Raw genomic sequence first — 18,096 nt, forward strand, 5'->3', positions numbered from 1 at the left:
CAAGAAGGATTTACATCAGAGTTAAAGCAGGAATTCATGGGAGCCCAAGAATGAAACATTGTCCTCATGCTGGAGTGAAGACTTGCTTTGGTATTCAGTCCCAACTAAACCATGCTGAGTAAAATGTTGGTCTTGTGCAAAGCAAAAGCTAAAATGTTCATGCACAAGGAATGCGATCATAAACTTACTTAGCTGGAAGCTAAGCCTTTGAGAACTTGTTTGTGTCTTGTTTTTACTCCTTTTTTAAAGCACCAACAATTAAGTACTGATTAATCATTATAAATACTTCAATGTCTTCACAATTACAGTCGAATGAAACAACAGATTCTCTGAGCTTCACTGCAGCCCACCATTATTTCAGCAGCTCTGGCAAATGAATGATAACGAATATAAAGTAATGATTGGTAGCATTCTACAGCATTACATTAAGATGTATAGTAGACAAGTGTTTTGCATTTTGGGGTCTGCAATAGGCCTTCAACAAGTGTTAAAAACTGATACTAAATAATGTTTTACTCTTGTGTGATCATGTCATTTTCAGACATGTGTGGTGACCCTCTTTTTAAATTTAATCAATATAGCGCAACAGTAGATGGAATTGGATTATACGTTCCAGCTGGTATATTATATATTCGCATAACTAAAGAAAAACAGAAATGAATTGTGTTATGCTAATGATATAGCTGTATTTTAAATACTTTAACCCGTGGTCCATAGTGCAATAACAACTGGTGGGTAGGTCTGTGCTTCGAATTGTATTGGGGAAGGGAAAGTTGGCAAAGTGCAATGTGTTTAAGCTCTAAGAACACATGGCGCCCTGCCAAAGAGACCATGTAACCGTTCGGAAGACTTAACTCTGTCTCCTTTGTGTCTTTGCTGGAAGTATAGATTTGCCTTAAGATGAAGAGTCAAACTAATATTATAATCTTCTTGACATTATGAAACCTATAGCAGTTTATCTTTGCCCTCTTTAATCATATTTATGTAGTATGTAGAGATGAAAAACCCACATGGGAATTCCCGGGCTTCATTACAGTCTGATAAAAAAAAATGCTAATATCATTACTTCAAATAGTAATTCAACAGAAATAAATAAATATAAACAGTGGCTAATCGAGGGTTAATGTCAATGAACCCAGAGGATTTTAAGATGTCTTCACAAAAAGGAGCTGTGCATTTTAAGAAAGCTTAAATATCAAGGTCAGGTTAGCTGTCTTATCCACTAAAAATATTTATGCTTGGACAGGAACACTAGGGAATCAAGTAGTAGCCCTTGAACAAAAAAGAATGGTCAAGGCAAATTGTTAGAAAGAAGATGAAAGAAAATTGAGAAGAGATGGGGAGGAGGAGTATGTAGCTTACCCAGAATACTGCCCCTTCTCCAATTGGCCTGTCTCCTTAACCAAACAGCCTGGTGGGTCCTAGTCCTCTGGGTTCCTACGCCCCCACCTCCAGCTAGGGAAGCTTTATTCTCTGCAAGTTTCCTGTTTGTCTGACTGAAGACCTGGTCATTTTAGTCCCAGGCATAACTCAGGGTAGCAATGCAGGAGGCAGAGTAAAAGGAGAGGAAGAGAAGGACAGAGGGGAGGTTGTCGGGGAGAGGGCGAAGGGAGACACTGAACACTCCCGAGTTGGGATTGATTTACTTCATTAACCAAGATTACAAGTTTAACTTACAAACCAGAGGTCAAAATTTCTCATTAACAAGGGGACCGGGGAGAACCTCAGGGCTTGGAGACCACTCTTATTACTGACTACACATTTCAATCTGTCTTTGATGTTCCATGTCTGCCTTTCTACCCCCTCTCTCCCCCTACTATTTTTTTGGCAGTGAGGTTGATTTTAATTGTAGCTATAGAACAGAGCATAGTTTGCCTGTAAGCCAGCCTCCACATCTGTAGTGAGTGCAGCTTTAGTGATATTGGGTGCAGTCCATAGCTTGGGGCTAATTTTAATGGTCCCCCCCTCCCCTTCTTCATTGGAGACTCAGATTGTTTTCCACGTGATTCTTGTTAATTTAGCTGGAGGAAAGGGCATCAGTTTTCCTTGTGCTGTTCCCCCTCTCTCCCCATGCCTCTCACTCTATTGCCTCACTCCTTTCTGATCTACAGCCTCAAAGAAAGAAGGTGAAATGAATTCAAATGGAAAAATAGACTGTGCTCACTTTTAAATTTGCTCGCCTACCCCTTGTCCCTCACATTGCGCCTGGTAGAGTTAGATATGAACAAGGCAGTGTGGTTTGACAAACCGAGGCAATCTGGCTGCTATTGTCACGTTTTACGTCAAACAAACAAAGCTTTTCCTTTGATGTGATAAATGGCCTCAGCAGCAGGTTGATGGCCAGGAGCCTGCAAATGTTTTGGGCTTTTTATAAAGCTCTGAGCATGTTTGACACTGCAGGACATTGTGTATTGAGTCACACTGCAGAAGCATCAATGCTAAACTTGAAGGTGGATGAGTAGCGGTTTCAAAGGCTGGCAGCATAGAAGCAATATGGTGTTGTCAAGGCACCAGAGAGTGATAACGTCACGCTACGCAAAAATCAATCAGCAAAGTGTGAGAGGGTGCACGTCATTTGAAATGTCTAATTGGACCAAATCGATGTGATAAAAAAATGCATATAAAACTATTATGATATATTATTATTATATTTGTCAGCCATTTTACTCAGTTATTGTTTCATCCCCGCACATTTATGATGAATGCCTTGGTAATTTTTAAAAGCATCTAACTCATCGTTGCTTTGCAACTTTTATAACTGCCCATAATCCTCTGAGGTAACTCACCCTTGACTTTTGTCGCAAACTTCAAAAGACTTGAGTGAATTGATTGGAGGATTAGAGCTATGGGAAGGTTACTATTCTGCTTGGGGCGGGGCAGGGGCTCGCGGTGTGCACGCCTGCATAGCCTCTGCCTTTGCAGTGACCCACTGCTGGGCCACAGCAGGTCGTCTTCAAGAAAAGCAACCAGCAGCTCCGGCCATTGGTTCCTCGGAGCTAATCCACCCTGCGGAGCCCTGTAAGGGCCCCTTTGTTCCCTCCTGCAGACTAGATCAAGCTGGAGACAGACACTCCAGCCTTGACTGGCTATCAATTTCACAGCCCATGGCGATCCACATCCAGGCTCAAGCCCGATCCTGGCCAAGCCAGCATCAAATTAAAGCCGGGTGAAGAGGGCCAATGGGGATGGCGCTAGCAGGAATGGATCAGAATGTGCCACCTGAATTCCGTAACAGACAGATTGCAATGAAAAAGAAGGGGAATGAGCATCAGGAATATGGAAGACGTAGAGGATTATTTCAGGAGCCCTGTCTCTTGGTTAACAGAGCAGGACCTGAACAAGACCATTATCTGGCTCCTAATTTGAGCTCTGGCACAGTAGTGAAGGGCTGCCTTTGTCTAGGATTAATGCGGAAAACTCAGGATGCGATGTCAGAGGGAAATAATCAGCATGGGCCCTTCATAACGTTGGCTACTCACGCTCCTGGCCAGGGCCCCCCGGCTCATTTCTGTGGAGATGAAATCTATGACAAGCCCCTCAGTGAAGCTGAGAGCAGGCAACAGTCCAGTAACACCCACAGGCCTCCAGGCATCCTGTGACCCCCTTAGAAAAGTCACATTCACTTTGCTCTGGAGAAGGGAAAGAGAATGCTGCAGGCACTTCCAGCCCATGTGAAATGAAGAAATGTGAGAAGGTGAAAACGAAGTGAAAATAAGTTAAGATTCTTCCTCTGCCCCTTCGCAATTACTCCAGAAGCAGGGCATGCTGTGACTTCATTTTATCATGCCCCCTAATTTTGCAGAAATAGGACATTACAAAAAGCATAATGTATATTCATGTTTATGTTGTGTAACTACATTTGAGAATGCAGCTTCTTGAATGTAGCAGAAGGTCGTGAGCTAATACCCATCAGGGTAAAACATTCTGAAAGTGGTTGGCATTGCACTCAAGGACCAGAAGTAATGCTTTTATTTTGTTATTTATGCTTTTTCACTGGGTACATTACTATGCGCCTCTGCAGCATATTGCTGCTAAGCGAACAATGTGAAGATGCATCTCCACACGAATGTTATTAAAATGACCACTTGACATTCAAAATTCCGGCTTACTTTATATTCAATATATTTACAGAAAAATATGTAGAATTTAATGTTTCCTTGCTGCCTAAAGGAAAATGTGACTTGGTGCGGCAACTCTGCATGACTTCATGACAACCCTGTGCCAGAGAAACGTGATACCTAAACCAAGGAACCTCAAACTCAACAAGCATCTTTATAATAACAACGTTCAGCTTAATTAACGACAGACTAGGCAAGTATGTCACCATTATTCTGACAACAGATTTCCTATTCAATTTGTGTTCAACGTCAAATTGTAAATGATGGGTTTTGCTCTCCTACAGAATGTGTGGTTGAAATCTAAAGCTGTGGGGGATGTGAGTCCAACAGAAAAACCCTGTCCACCAAACAAGCTCAGAATCTGGTGCCTCCAGAAATGTACTGGCTCATAATTCCTTTTGGAGATTTCAAAATTTGTTCATCCTCGTCCAATTTTGTGCTGTAGTTGAACAAGAGAATAATGGTTCATAGGGCAGTGTGTTACATTCAGTGCATTTCCATGCGCATCTAAATCGGACTACACTTCTCGCTCAATTGCCGTGAATAATTTATGCAGCTGGACTTTCTGTCTACAAAGCAATTTGCAGCAGTGGGATTATGGGTCCTAGGTGGCGATTTGCGCTGTTTTACTTAGTCGTTCTTGGGCCACACCAGTTGACCTTTTACCTCACATCACAATAATCCATAAAAAGGTTAGCCAGCATGATAGCAGCCACAGCTAGATCAGCAGTACGGATGGACGAGAGCTTGAAATACTTTTTGTATCAGCATTACAACAGTAATGGTCCACTAGAATGCTACCACACACAACTCCATGGGATGCTTCTACTTATAGGTCAGCAAAATATAAGAAAAATATAGCGTATTTGCAGATCGCACAGGCTAGATAGCCGTCCACATGCTTTCATAAATGAACTCACAACCGTGCTATCTTAGTTCATCGTTATTCTGAGAACTCTGGTCTAATTTTAATCAAGTGAAGGCATCCACATGCATTTTACGTCCTGTTTTCTTGCATGGACAGTTTTTCTTGCATCATGACAACTTGGCAGCTCTGTAACTACACAAGTTTAGATATGGATCCATACAATTGCTTGGTTTCTGAAAAAGGATGCCAATGGTGGGTAAAAAAAAAAATCAGTCAGTGATTGTTTAAACATTCAACACAAATAACACAATAATATAAAAATAAAATGACTGAGCCACTGCTTCTAACTCTTTAGAAGCACCATAGCTGAGTCTAAAATCAGACACTTGTTCCCTGTTACCTATTCAACTTGAAAGCAGAATCATCATTTTAATATTTAGCATAATTGCTAGCTTCTCTTCAAAACTGCAAAAAAATGATGGGATATATAACCTGTTTAGGGAGCATTGGACACCACTTTTCACAATGCATTATGAGATACACTGAGGGAAGACAAAGAAACTTTATTTGTGTAGCACATTTGCTGTCAAAAACAACTCAATGTGGATTACAGCATAAATACACAAATAGAAGAATAAATAAATAAAGCAATGTGTAGTGTAGAGTTATTTAGAAACATAGACAGAAATATGAAATGGAGAATTGGCGGCTTAAAACTGGCCTATGAAAAAAAAATAACAAGAAGAGACATCTGGAGTCTAGATTTGATAGTAGATAGTGGGGGTTGGGGCTTTTCTGATATTGGGAGGAGGGAGTTTGATTTTGGGGGGCTTAATAACTAAATGCTGATTCACCTGTCTTTGTGTGGATCCGGCGGACGAAAAGGAGATCATTGCATGAAGATCTGAGATGTCTTCTTGGTGCATATGGAGGGATTAGGGCCATGATGTGGTTGGGAACATAGCCATTAAGTGCTTTAAAAACAGTTAGAAGGATTTAAAGTCAATTCTTCCCGGAAAAGGGGAGCCAGTAGAGAGTCTTAAGAATTGGGTAATATCGGTCAATCTTTGGACCTGGTCAGGATATGTGCATTCTAGATCAGTTGTAGATGTTTAATGGATTTTTGGGACATTCCGGTGAACAAACCATGGTAGTAGTCGAGTCGGCTTGTGACAAATGCACCAATTTCTCAGAGTCATTTTTTAATATTTCTAAAATGAAAGAAAGAGGATTTTTTAACACTGTTGATATGACAGTGGCAGTTGAGGCCAGCATCAATAGTGACACCAAGATTTGTGGCAAATTCTGTAGAACAGAGAGAGAAGGATTGTAGGTAGTCTGCAATTTTATGTGTTTTTGGTTTGAGCCTATTTAAGTCAATAATTTCAGTCTTTTGGAGTTGATGGAAGTTATGATTGTTGTACTATAAAGGTGGACTAGATAGGATACAATGATCCTGTGAACACCCTGTTGAGTCCACTATGTACTGTATAAAGGGTGATTTCGGATGCACGACAGGTAAATATTTCTATTTTGTACTCTTCAGCACAAGGAGAGTAACATTTGGTGCCCAAATCCAGTCTTTGAGGGCCAAAAGCCAGCGGACAATGCTTTCAGCTGGAATAACACGTTCCTTGGAGGAAGCTTTTTCTGCCTGGTAGGACAGAAAAACTGGCTGCATTAGGGCCCTTGAGGGCTGGATTTGGACACCCCTGATGTAAAGAATGTAGTTCTTACCTCTGTTCCTGATAACGTGGCCCCTGGTGAGTCTACTTTACGTTTTTTGCGAGGTCCAATGGCGGCTAGCGCTGTCAGGTTAGCATCTCGCTGCCTCATCTGGGCCAGTTCCTGTTGTTGCATCTGGAGAAATTAGAGTTAGAAATAGACAGAAAACTTAAACTACGGCAAATAAAATATATCAAAATTGTACACAGGTCTTGCAGACCTGGTATAAGAATTCAAGTTTATTCATTTTAGAATTTTATTAACATCTGCTTTCCAGAGTAATGGCTTTCCAAATAGCCTCCACACACTTGTACTCTCAACAACAGTTCCTCTCATGTTTCAGTACAGTAAAATAAATGTCAGGTTGAGAGTGAGAGTTGGTTTTTAAGCATCATTAATTATTTAATGAGTCACAAATTTGCTATTTCCAATGAAAACTCTAGCCAAATGTGAATTATTCTACAACCTTACTTTAATAACAGCCATATGAAGAATATGACAACTTAATTTAATGGCGAAAAAGCTCCACTCAACAGTAAATGATAACTAAACTGAATCAATTACTGTTGCATTAATGTTGTATAGGTGATCTGCCAATATACGAGTGTAATTGACAAACTGCTTGAAGTTGGCCAGTTCAATATATGTATGCCAGGTAAGAACCTAAAAATGTAAGGAAACAAAGGAATCATCATTGTGAGTAGTCCAGCAATAGCCAATCATATGCAACCTGCCTTTTGCTTTCAGCTTGCCTGTGTACTGGGAAGTAAATTGGGAAAAAGTCCTTTATCAACCAGCTAAACCCAGCTGCAAAAGAGGCATATCACCCCCTGCTACAATGAAGTCGAACATGGGTCCATCGATAAATTCTTCCCTGGTGCTTTTATAGTGGGACAAAGAGAGTTAAAGTGTCTAATCAACCTATAACTTGCCTTCTCTGTGCATGTAAACACACCATTCTCTTACTAGTTAGTACATAATACTAAAAGTTCATAATTCTCTTTAAAAAAGGAAGGCAGCAAGTACTGCAGTCCACCCACTTGAATCTAACATTCACCTACCAACGTCCGCGATATCATATTTTCTAGCTCTGCATATAATATTTATTTTATCCACCAGGACACAGAATCGAAGCACCTGTCTACATAGCGATGCAAAAGATTTTAAGACATCAAGTGAACACGGAGGGAAAAAATCACTCTTCATTCACGTGTTCTCTAACGTCTCCTGAGCCTGAACAAAATGGAAGCCTAATGTCAGCCATAAACAGAGCTACTGTAGTCACATGGCTTATGATTTTTTTTGTTGGTGATTTATAAGGGAAACTTGTGGAGAAGCATTGCCCAAGGTAATGTCATGTCTTGCCCCAGGGCAAAGGGGAAACCTAACATTGCTGCGAGCTGCCCTTTCTATTGCTTAGATGTGTGAATGCCTGGGGCCATGACACAGAGGGTGTCAGGGCTCCCTCTATATGCAAACACACACATGCACATACACACACGTACACGTGCCTATCAATCTTAACCACAGTGTTGTGAATGCCTACCCACCAGCTAGCCTGTGTGACTGCCCGCTGGGTTAGAAAGGCCGAGGTTGAAGCGAACAGGGACAATCAATGTGCGCTTTCATGTCTTACGAGCTCTTTCATGTTATCTCTCAGCATGCATCTGTTCAGCGCTCATGTTTGTGCGAGGCATGTGTGTTGTCTGATCAGGTGAAAATTCCATGTTACTTTCAGATGGTGCTCTTTAAAAGGTTGCTTTGGCGTATAAAGTCTGATCTAAAATGTGCATGCCGTTGCCTCTGATTTTCTCCTAAAGCCCCGATGGCAAGGTATGCCCTTTAGGGTGTAGCCACTTCACATTTAGCACGGTCGAACTGTACAAAGATTCAAACACTCTGACAACATGAATTTAAGGGAATAATACATGGTAGTAACATCTGGCCTCATTTTAAAAACTTTTATGATTGAGTTCCTGATGCATCATCAATACAAAATATCTCTGATATTATAGTTTTATACTGTGTTAAGAAGGTGCGGTGCCAATATGTGAGTATGTCTTGACAGTAGGGGTTTAACTTTAAGAATTAACTGACAGAGACAAAAATTACAAACCAAATCAGTTGCCAACCATTTCAGATGTTGATGCGTTAGTGGTATCATCATTTCTGTTTTTCAAACTGTTGTGCTGAACTAAATGTTGCTTCTTGTAATGGTACTATCGCTATTGCGTAACTCTGGGACCATTTCAATCTTAACGTTAACAAGACAAAATAAATACCATGTGCAGCCGACCTTGTTTGGCATAGCCACACACTGGTGATGCATAAACATTTAAAGCAGAAGCACAGTGAGCATATTACAATGCATGCATTCATGGCAAATTAGCCGCATGTAGACAAAGTTGTGTTGGCTTTTTGGATTTATTTTAGCATTTTTGCCAAAGTCCACTAGTTTAAAATCACAGTTCGAGGCACATTCAGCATGGAGCTGTACTTTCCTAATATTTTAGATCTAAAAGAATGACTCAAGATTTTTTAATTGGTCCTTTTATGTATTAGGTCTGTGTGCCTGCATCGCCGAGCAGATGGATCCTAGGTTGTTTAGACTATTTAAATCTCACATAACTGCCTCCCCCCCCCACAACTGGCATCAGATAATTACTCATACATTAACTGAGGGTTTTTTACATTTTTGTAAAAGTAGTTTTGATACAAATAAGAATAATAGTATTCTGCAGCATTTATTTAAAATTATACAATAAATAGTATTTAATTAAATATTCATATTTATATGTTTACTGCTACGTAGTTGAATTAAAAAGCTTATGGCCAAATAAAAGACAGCTTCATAATGATTAGTCGTTTCAATAATCAACAGACTAGTCGACTATCAAACTTAGTCGTTAGTTGCAGCCCTACTTGACAGCACTGTAAACAAGTGTAGACAGGGGTTATAATCATGTCACAAACTGAATGGCAGACCAAGGAAAAAGCTGGAGATGCCAATTGCCCTTGTCCACATAACACATGTAAATGAATGTTATCAATGCTAACCGTATTAGACTTTGCCACAGAGAACAGGCAAATCTCTCCTGGACTGACCTTCGAGAACCACCCCCCTACCCCCCTTCCTTCACTAGGAGACAGCAACAGAGCAGAAAAGAAAAGAATGCAAGACAGGGGGAGACAAGTCCACTCTCTCACTGATGGCACCAGGATGCCGGCATCACTGCCTGGCAGTTGGCACCAGGCACAGGCTCCCAGTGCCCACAGCAACTGCCTGCATTTTCAGATTTATGGCTGTATGATAAATGAAGTCTTCATTTTACCATCTGCAACCCTCCAGTCTGTGTTTCCCATCAATAAAGAGCCTGGAATGACACAGGGAGACTGATTTCTGATTTCAATCTGGTGCCACCATGCCGAGTCTACCTTCGTTTAATGGCTGCCAACTGACACAACCCAGAGCTTAGAAAAGCTTTAAAAGATTTGGATACCCTTAGGAGATGTTTGAACACACAGTGACATTAAATATGTTAATGCGGAGACACACAGATGTATAAAGGCTATCAAGTAAGACAAATCTAAAAAGTGATGTGGGTATTTTAGAAACTGTCAGTTAGTGTTCTGAACTTTCTCTTTGGTCACTATTGACTCTAAATCATTAAGTATTTAGTGCGTTATTCATGAAATATGTCATTTTGTTAATGTGCTTTCAAACTACCCTTTTTTTTAAAAAAGTGCAGAATTTACAAAGGAATCAAAACGATGGTACAAAAATCACCGTATGCCTTCTTCACCCTCCAATCAGCAATGGGAAACCATAAGTGCACTCACTCCCGAAAACTCAAAGGTCACAGAAGAAATTTAACCATGACTAACAGAACAACCAGCTGGGAGGATACATGCATTTGCCAAGTCCAATCAATTGTGTCGTACAAATATCTGCTGTTCCAAAGTCACGTAAATACCAGTGGTTCCAGTCTGCCTGTATGCCCTTTTAAAAAAGGGAACTGGAACTTGTAGAGTCAAATTATTAGCAAAGGTCAGGAGCTGTAGAACATTTTAAAGATACTCGAAAGAATCAATGTATGGCTGTGTTAGAAATGCTTTTGGTCTTGATGTACAAACCACAGAATAATGGTCTGTCAGGAAAAAAGGGTATCAAGCATCTAATGTGCATTCGGTCCACACCGAGTAATTCAGTCATCTAAATGACGTGCACAGGGACGCTGAAGTAGCTCTGCTCTGCTAGTTAGTAAATCACAGTCTCTATTCATTGAGGCTCAAGTTGTTAAGCTAAAATACGCAAGTAAATCGAGAGAAAGAAATAGTAACTTCTGTTAAATAATAAAGTAAATTAAATGGTAAATTACCTTAGCTGACAACAGTTTGGACAAAAATGACAGGCGGCAAAAATGACAACGAATCATTTCCGAGAAGACACTCCACAAATAACAACGACCTCTACGTTGAAAGCAGTGAATGACAACGGGTAGATGTGGGTTTCTCAGCTTAACGTGTACTGTGAGCTAGAAAACTAGAAGAGAAAGCTAGAAAACTAAACAATATGGAGGTAAACATATATGCCACAATACTAACATTTAATTTGCTTCTACAACCAATAAAAAGTAAAAAAAAAAGACATTTAATGTTTAAAAGCAGAAGAATTTATGTACCACAAATAATTCAATATGTTAAAAAAGGGTTTAACAGACTGAATGTGTGATATGAGCAATTTAATCAATTAAAATAATGATTAACATTAATAAAAAATATTGAGACTTGACTGAAATAATGCAAAAAGATCCAAATGACAGCGAAAGCCTCCAATCCTTCTGATATTTGACCAAAGAGAGAGGGTGGGGGTGAGCTGCTGGAGCCATGTTGGCCAACCTGCCATGCTCCATCTCTGCTGTTTTTTAACAAAGGTTTTTCACTTCATCCTCCCTCCCTCCTTCTCCTGGCTTGCGGGGCTGCTAGGGGCCCCCCAGACGCTTACAGACAGATGTCCTTGGTGGAGCAGAACACGCTCTGCTTGACGTCACATGAGGCTACAGGGCTGTTGAGGAAGCTAAAGGGCTGTCTGCCTTCCACAGACCACAGTTTGAAAGGCACACTAGTGTTTTTAGTCAGTTAGTTTCCTATTTTACAGAAATCTTTTGGAGCAACAAGACACAGTAGGGATCATTTTAGTATACAGACTTAATGCATGGCTATAAAAAGAAATGTGTGCCTATCCTTTAAAAAATTCTTGCTGGCATGCTTTCATTCTCCGCAAAAATGCAAAAGACCCAGATTCTGGATTGATTTAAGTTGGAGGCAGGTGTGGTAATAATCAGAATACACCAAGAGGAATGTAAAAAGTAGTTTAAAATCACAATATATGAGTGGTCAGAGGAAAAATTTAACCAATTTATTATTTGTGTATAGATAAACAGACAGATAGGCAGGCAGGCAGGCAGGCAGGCAGGCAGACAGACAGACAGACAGACAGACAGACAGACAGACAGACAGACAGACAGACAGACAGACAGACAAGCAAATAACACTGAAGCTACACCAGCAATATGTGAGAAGTTCACAAGATAAATTGGGTGAGTCAATTTGTGATAAGTAGCCAATTCTGAACAAACGTGTCTTCAAGATTTATGTGTTCCAACACATTCAAAGTCAATGAAATGTTAACACCATGCTACATATATGACATTTCAAATTTGATATTTTAGGGGAAGCTGAGCTTCTCTTGCAGTCTAAGAGAAATTACCACTGATTTATATGTAAATGAAATGGATCAGAATTGCATGAAAATAAATACTTTTCCTCCACATAAAAACCCAGCTAATCGTACTTCTATTGTTTTAAAAAGATGAAATGACAAAAAAGTTTCCTTAAAAATACGCAGACACACATTTGCACATTAGTCATCCATCGATATTCACATTTCAATACTTGGGGATCTAGATATTGTACTGATTTTATGGTATAATTTTATTATTCTATCATGGGAATTGTTTTTAGTTATATCGTATGTCAAACTACTTAACTATCCCTCTCCGCAAATATTTACTCTACCCATGTTTGATTAAATATTTGGCCAAAATTCATCCATTATGTATTTAAATAACCTTTTCTCATTTAAAAACAAAGAAGTTTTCTTTAGTTGCGCATCCAAGTGTGAATGCTGGCATTTTCTGTGCTTTGTGCAGGTCTGTAATTTAGTGATCTCTTTCACCTGACACCCACATGGCCGGCATTACATGAACATCTGCGAGCTGCATCTTGAGGCCTTTCTTCATGTGAAGTGCCTGGCAGTTAATTTGCTGCAGGGGAAAAGGCTATTTGCAGTAACCAATCACGATTCACTTCTCCATCTGCACCCAGACGCTACATAGTGATGCGTTCTGTCTCAAACTGCTAATGCAGGAGAGTCTTTGTGCTAGAGAAAATTAGACTGCATCACCAGCTTGTAATGATTACTTATGACAACATTTTTTTTTTAAATATTGTAATATTAAACTTGAATAGGAAATAAAAGTTTGCATAGGGTTATTGGCTGCCCTTTTTTGGAACACACACTTCAAAGCGAATCTGTTTGTGTTTCTATTATTTCACCTATGGAGATTCATTCAAAATGCATGCATGGACTAATAGTCTTGGCTCAGACTGTTCCATTTCCTCTGAAGCTGAGCATGTTAGAAGTGTTTCCAGGGCTAAGGACCAATTATTCACAGCCCTTAGGTGTCCCCAGAGCTAAGGTCATTATGTGAATGTCACTATCATGACCCTACCGTTCAGTCCTCATCTGCAACGCATTTGGTAGGGATGAAAACTGCAGATGAATTGAGGCAAACTGGCTTATTACCTTTTCTTTGCAGTATAAGTGTGATAAATAATAACATTTGAGCTGCATATTTTCCAGAGAAGTCTTTAACGAAGGCGCAAGAAATCGGTCCTAAGCAGAAACTGATGGTGCTACACTGAACGCATCAAGAGGAAAGTGGTGATCATTAAAAAATACTGCTTATCTAAGGGAAAATTTCCTACTTTAAATGTTCTCGTGCTTTGTCTTATTCTATACAGCTGTGCTTCGTCTAGCAGTCTTTTCTCTCTCTCGGTCTGTCATTCTTTCTAACATTTAGATTCGAAGCTCATCGCCTTCTATTGATCGCTTCTTATTTGCATCCAGAAAGAGATGAGAGCTCAGATATTCACACTCCGAGAGAGGACGATGTCAATGATTTATTCATTTCCAAATCAAAAAAAAACGAGTGAAAGGAAGGTAGATGAGAAGGGGAATCTTCATAGGCAGCAGGCGACTAGCGGGCTCAGAGGCTGGGCTCCTTTCCCCAACACCGCCCTGAGGCACATGGTGTGCAAGTCCTCCTAATTAACAAGGTGAATCATACTGCCGCTCTCTAATTAGCCAACATGACAATCTAATGGAAACATGCAAGCCGAGCTGGCACACTTAGCATCACCTAACAAAGACCTCTGGTTGTGTCCTTCCCGTATGAATTCCAAAAAAATGACACCTCTGATATTACAGGCAAAAGCAAAAAGAATGTGGGGCACATTGGTTCAGGGAAGTATGTTTTAGGGAGAGGTCAGAAGTGAGAAGTTAACTGGTGATGATGAGGTGCCCCCCCCCCCCCCCCCCCTTCTTTGTGCGGTGTTTGTCGACTAATTGAAACGTGTCCTGCCTCCCACCTCCCTCTCACTACATATCCCAGGCACAGGAGGCTGGCACCTCGCCACCAGCATAGCTAAGTATCCCCAATTCCCCTGTCGCTGGAGTCCCAAGGAGTGCTCTGGCGCACAAAGAGAAAAGTGAACCTACAGGCTTGTACAGCGAGAAGACGAGTTGCTATCTCCCTTTGAGGCAGAAAAAAAAATCTCCTTTTTTTTGTTGTTTTGCTTCTCATTACAGCACTTTGTAATATTCGAAAACACACAGGAACACCAAAGGTACTTTAAAAGCTTGCTTCTTTTTTCTTGTAATATGTCTTGAGGAAAAGAAAAAAATGAAGTTGAAACAACAAAGCAACAAATAAAAATAGGGTTTATGCATTATCTTTAGGACCTACAAAACAGACCTTGTGAGACGAACCTCCAAAATGCACACACTTGTGAATGCACTCACTCTCTTCCAGGGACTCCAAATTAATGCAAATAAAAGGACAGCTACTAAACTAATGATAATAATTTGTCAGACTGGTTAAAAAAAAATCTTTCTACGTTAAGTGAACATGGGAAAATGAACACCATACCCCGAGCTGACCATGAGTGCTGCTTGTCTGTTCATATTAAGGTATTACATGAGGCCAGAAGGTGAAAATACAACAATAATGAATTGGGATTACAAAAACCAGCAGGAATTTACTTTGAAATCTGACAAAAACAGAGAATTCAGGCGTTTGCCCTAGGGCCTGCCTGGTGGGGGAGAGCGCCTCTTTGAGCATAGCAGTTTTGTAGAGGGCCAGAGGACGATAGCCTATGAACTCACAGATATAACTGGCCTAATAAAAAGTAAGGGGCATTGACACACAAGAGCCTCTCCTCTCTGGAGAAGTGCGAGCTGCCTGCTGAAGGAGCTTTCAGTGTGGGTGGATTCTAGTCTCTGTGACCTGGCCACTTGTGGAGGATGCCAGGCCAATCAAGAAGCGTGCATGTGCACATTAAGGGCAAATGCACATCAGCAGAGCAAAGGGCTGAGGGTTAAATAAAACACATAGCCTTCACGTGGATGGTTCCTTATCAAATGATATGCAAAATCCAGCCATTTTGGCACAGTTTTAGATTTTAATTGGAGTCACACAAGGTTCAAAGTTGAGTGAGGGCAAAAATATGGAAGAGGTTGAAGATATGTCAAGCAATGCTCTACCCCGGCATGATAAACTATAGCTTTAAGTTCAAAAAAACAAAAAGGATAATTAAGTATAAATACCAAACAGAAAAATAAGCAAACAGGTGACTCAGTGCATTGTAACACTTTAAATCCTGCTAAAATGGCCATTACCCTCTATTGGTTGACAATATTTTGAACTCTGTGGAGAACATGTTCCATGTGTGTGGCCCATTTGGAACTGCGAGGAGTGATAATCTAATACAATTTATGAGCTTAAGCAGCAAAACAGGCCTCAAAAGGAGCTTTTGTCCAGATTTTGGACAGATACACAAGCCAATTTGTCTTTGCTCTCTTCCTTGGTCTCTCTCTCTCTACCTGCTCTCACTCCACTCCTCATCACCAGTTTCCTGTGTCCACTTGTGCCTCCAGATGCGACTACAATGATGAATATGTGGCCGCAGTATGTCTGCGTGTCTGACATTGTGATGTATCTCTACTGGCCTTAACCCCCTCTCTATCACTCTCTTTAGAGCCTCCTTTTCTTTCTCTGTGCCTCTCTCGCTATCACTTCCTTTCCTTTCTCTCAGTCTCTTACTTTCATTGATGAGATATCACCTAGCTTCTTGGATCAGTTATGGGGGATACACCAACACACAGACCCAGGACGATTGCCAGCAACAAAACAACAAACACTGAGATCAAAATTTCCAATTGATATTCCCTGGGGGAAGTTCTGAAGTAGTCCATCTGACCTTCTGGTCAAACGGTGGTGAATGCAGGACAGGAGGAGCTGCCTCAGTCATGCAAACCCTCTGTCAGTAAAATGACCACGCCCTGGTTCAATTGTAGGCGCAAGAGCAAAAAGGTTGACACAAAGAGAAATTCTGTAGCACTCATTTCTGTTGCATTCAATATTATGTTGTATCACTGTGACATTTTTAGGTGTCATGGTTACTGGAACAAAATTATTCCTTTTCTAAGGTAAATTGAACTTTGATGGTAAACAAAATATATAACAAGTCATTTACAGCTATACCTAATGTTTGTTAAGGGTGTCCTGGACAAGAGACAGCCGAGGAAACTGAGCATTCACATACTATAATTAAATACAGAGAAAAAATAATTCAACTATATATTTACATTAAACATATACATAATTTCTCTGATTTCTCTGACTGTAAGTGAAGCTCAGCTTCGCCTAAAATGTCAAAAAAATTAAATGGTTAAAATATATACTGTTGTTTTCAGATTCCCTTGTCTACAAATGTTTTGGAACACATTCAGATCAAAGATGACTTCATTCAGAATCAGATTAACTTGACTGACCAAGTTAATCTGGTTAATTTATCATAATTTCCCATAGCTTCACTGCATTTATCCATTCACTTCAATGGGACTGCATCCTTGATTCATTTTAACAGAATTTCAACATTTCCTTGTCCGAGTTACCACTTGCTCATTAGTTTGGTCAATCATTGACACTGTTGGCCGGAACTCCCAGCCTCCCCTGTTTCAGAGAATACCTGCCTCCCCTCATCTACATCCACCACAACTTCTTACCAGGTGTTTTGACAATGATTTAAGTGTTCCGAATGACCAGCTCTCAAACATACAGCTCATTCTGAAGGCGTTTCCAATCTAAAGGAGCAGAGAATCGAAAATACTTAATGCTTTTGCAGCCAGAAATTATGTAGAGATGCATAATAATGTAGCAAGTCTTTCTTTGTTTTCTTGTACAAAAATGACAATACCCTCTTCCCACTGGGGAAGAGCAACATTAGAGCAGCTACAAAAGAAATTTGGTCATATAATTTTTAAAAGCTCTGATGCCAACAACTTAAATATCTTATTCCATAATTGGTGTATCACATTTGAACATTTTTCCTCAAAAGAAAATGCAGATACAGATCAAATACAGATATGTGCCTTCGATGGAGGTTTTTGACCATGTATTGACATGATGTGAGCCTGACAGTTCTGTCTATTCATTCAAGATTTGTAGATTCATTACTTCTGGCTTAAGTGTGCAATAGCAGCTTCGTTGTGCATTACACACTGCTGTCTTCATAAAAGTAAAATCAAGCACAGTGACCAGCAGGAAGAGTATCTGAAGGTCATTATCTCGATCAACTTTGCTCAGATATGTGAGCTGGGGACCAATCCTGTTGCAACAACCACATGAGGCTATAAAAGCCACAATGACAAGGGAGTTTTGAAACCATGTCCATTATATGAAAAATAATCAAGTCGAAGGCAGCTGGAAACAGGTAGTGTGGGTTGTGATGTAGGGGTAAATCCAGGAGGGAACTGGGGGTGTCTTCCCCCTCTCTCTGGAGAAGGCATTACATAAAGTAACAATTTCCAAACCGCCTTCTTAAAATTCCAGAAGCAAATGAAAATGTGCCCCCATCTCCTCACGAGGCACTAATCTGGCCATATCCAGATGACGAGCGGACTGCCACTTAACAGGGAGGAGATCCACTTTGATCACATGGCCCCTGGGGCGAAACCTATCGTGCTGTCTATTACACAGC

At 40.3% G+C, this 18,096-nt stretch overlaps 1 protein-coding gene across 6 annotated transcripts in view; it reads right to left on the minus strand.

Moving 5' to 3' along the window:
• Positions 1–18,096, minus strand: part of LOC130521783 (transcription initiation factor TFIID subunit 4-like) — a 79,188-nt gene that overhangs the window by 17,283 nt on the left and 43,809 nt on the right. For 3 of the 6 annotated variants that reach the window (XM_057025582.1, XM_057025580.1, XM_057025584.1), the window contains one exon: positions 6,724–6,846. In XM_057025582.1, the coding sequence (XP_056881562.1) occupies positions 6,724–6,846 (123 nt within the window). Of the gene's footprint in view, positions 1–5,524; positions 6,292–6,723; positions 6,847–18,096 lie in introns of those variants that run through there. The other 3 variants (XM_057025581.1, XM_057025579.1, XR_008949449.1) reach the window with 2 other exon arrangements.

This window comes from Takifugu flavidus, chromosome 2 (assembly GCF_003711565.1).
Source record: "Takifugu flavidus isolate HTHZ2018 chromosome 2, ASM371156v2, whole genome shotgun sequence".
Classification (NCBI taxonomy): domain Eukaryota; kingdom Metazoa; phylum Chordata; class Actinopteri; order Tetraodontiformes; family Tetraodontidae; genus Takifugu; species Takifugu flavidus.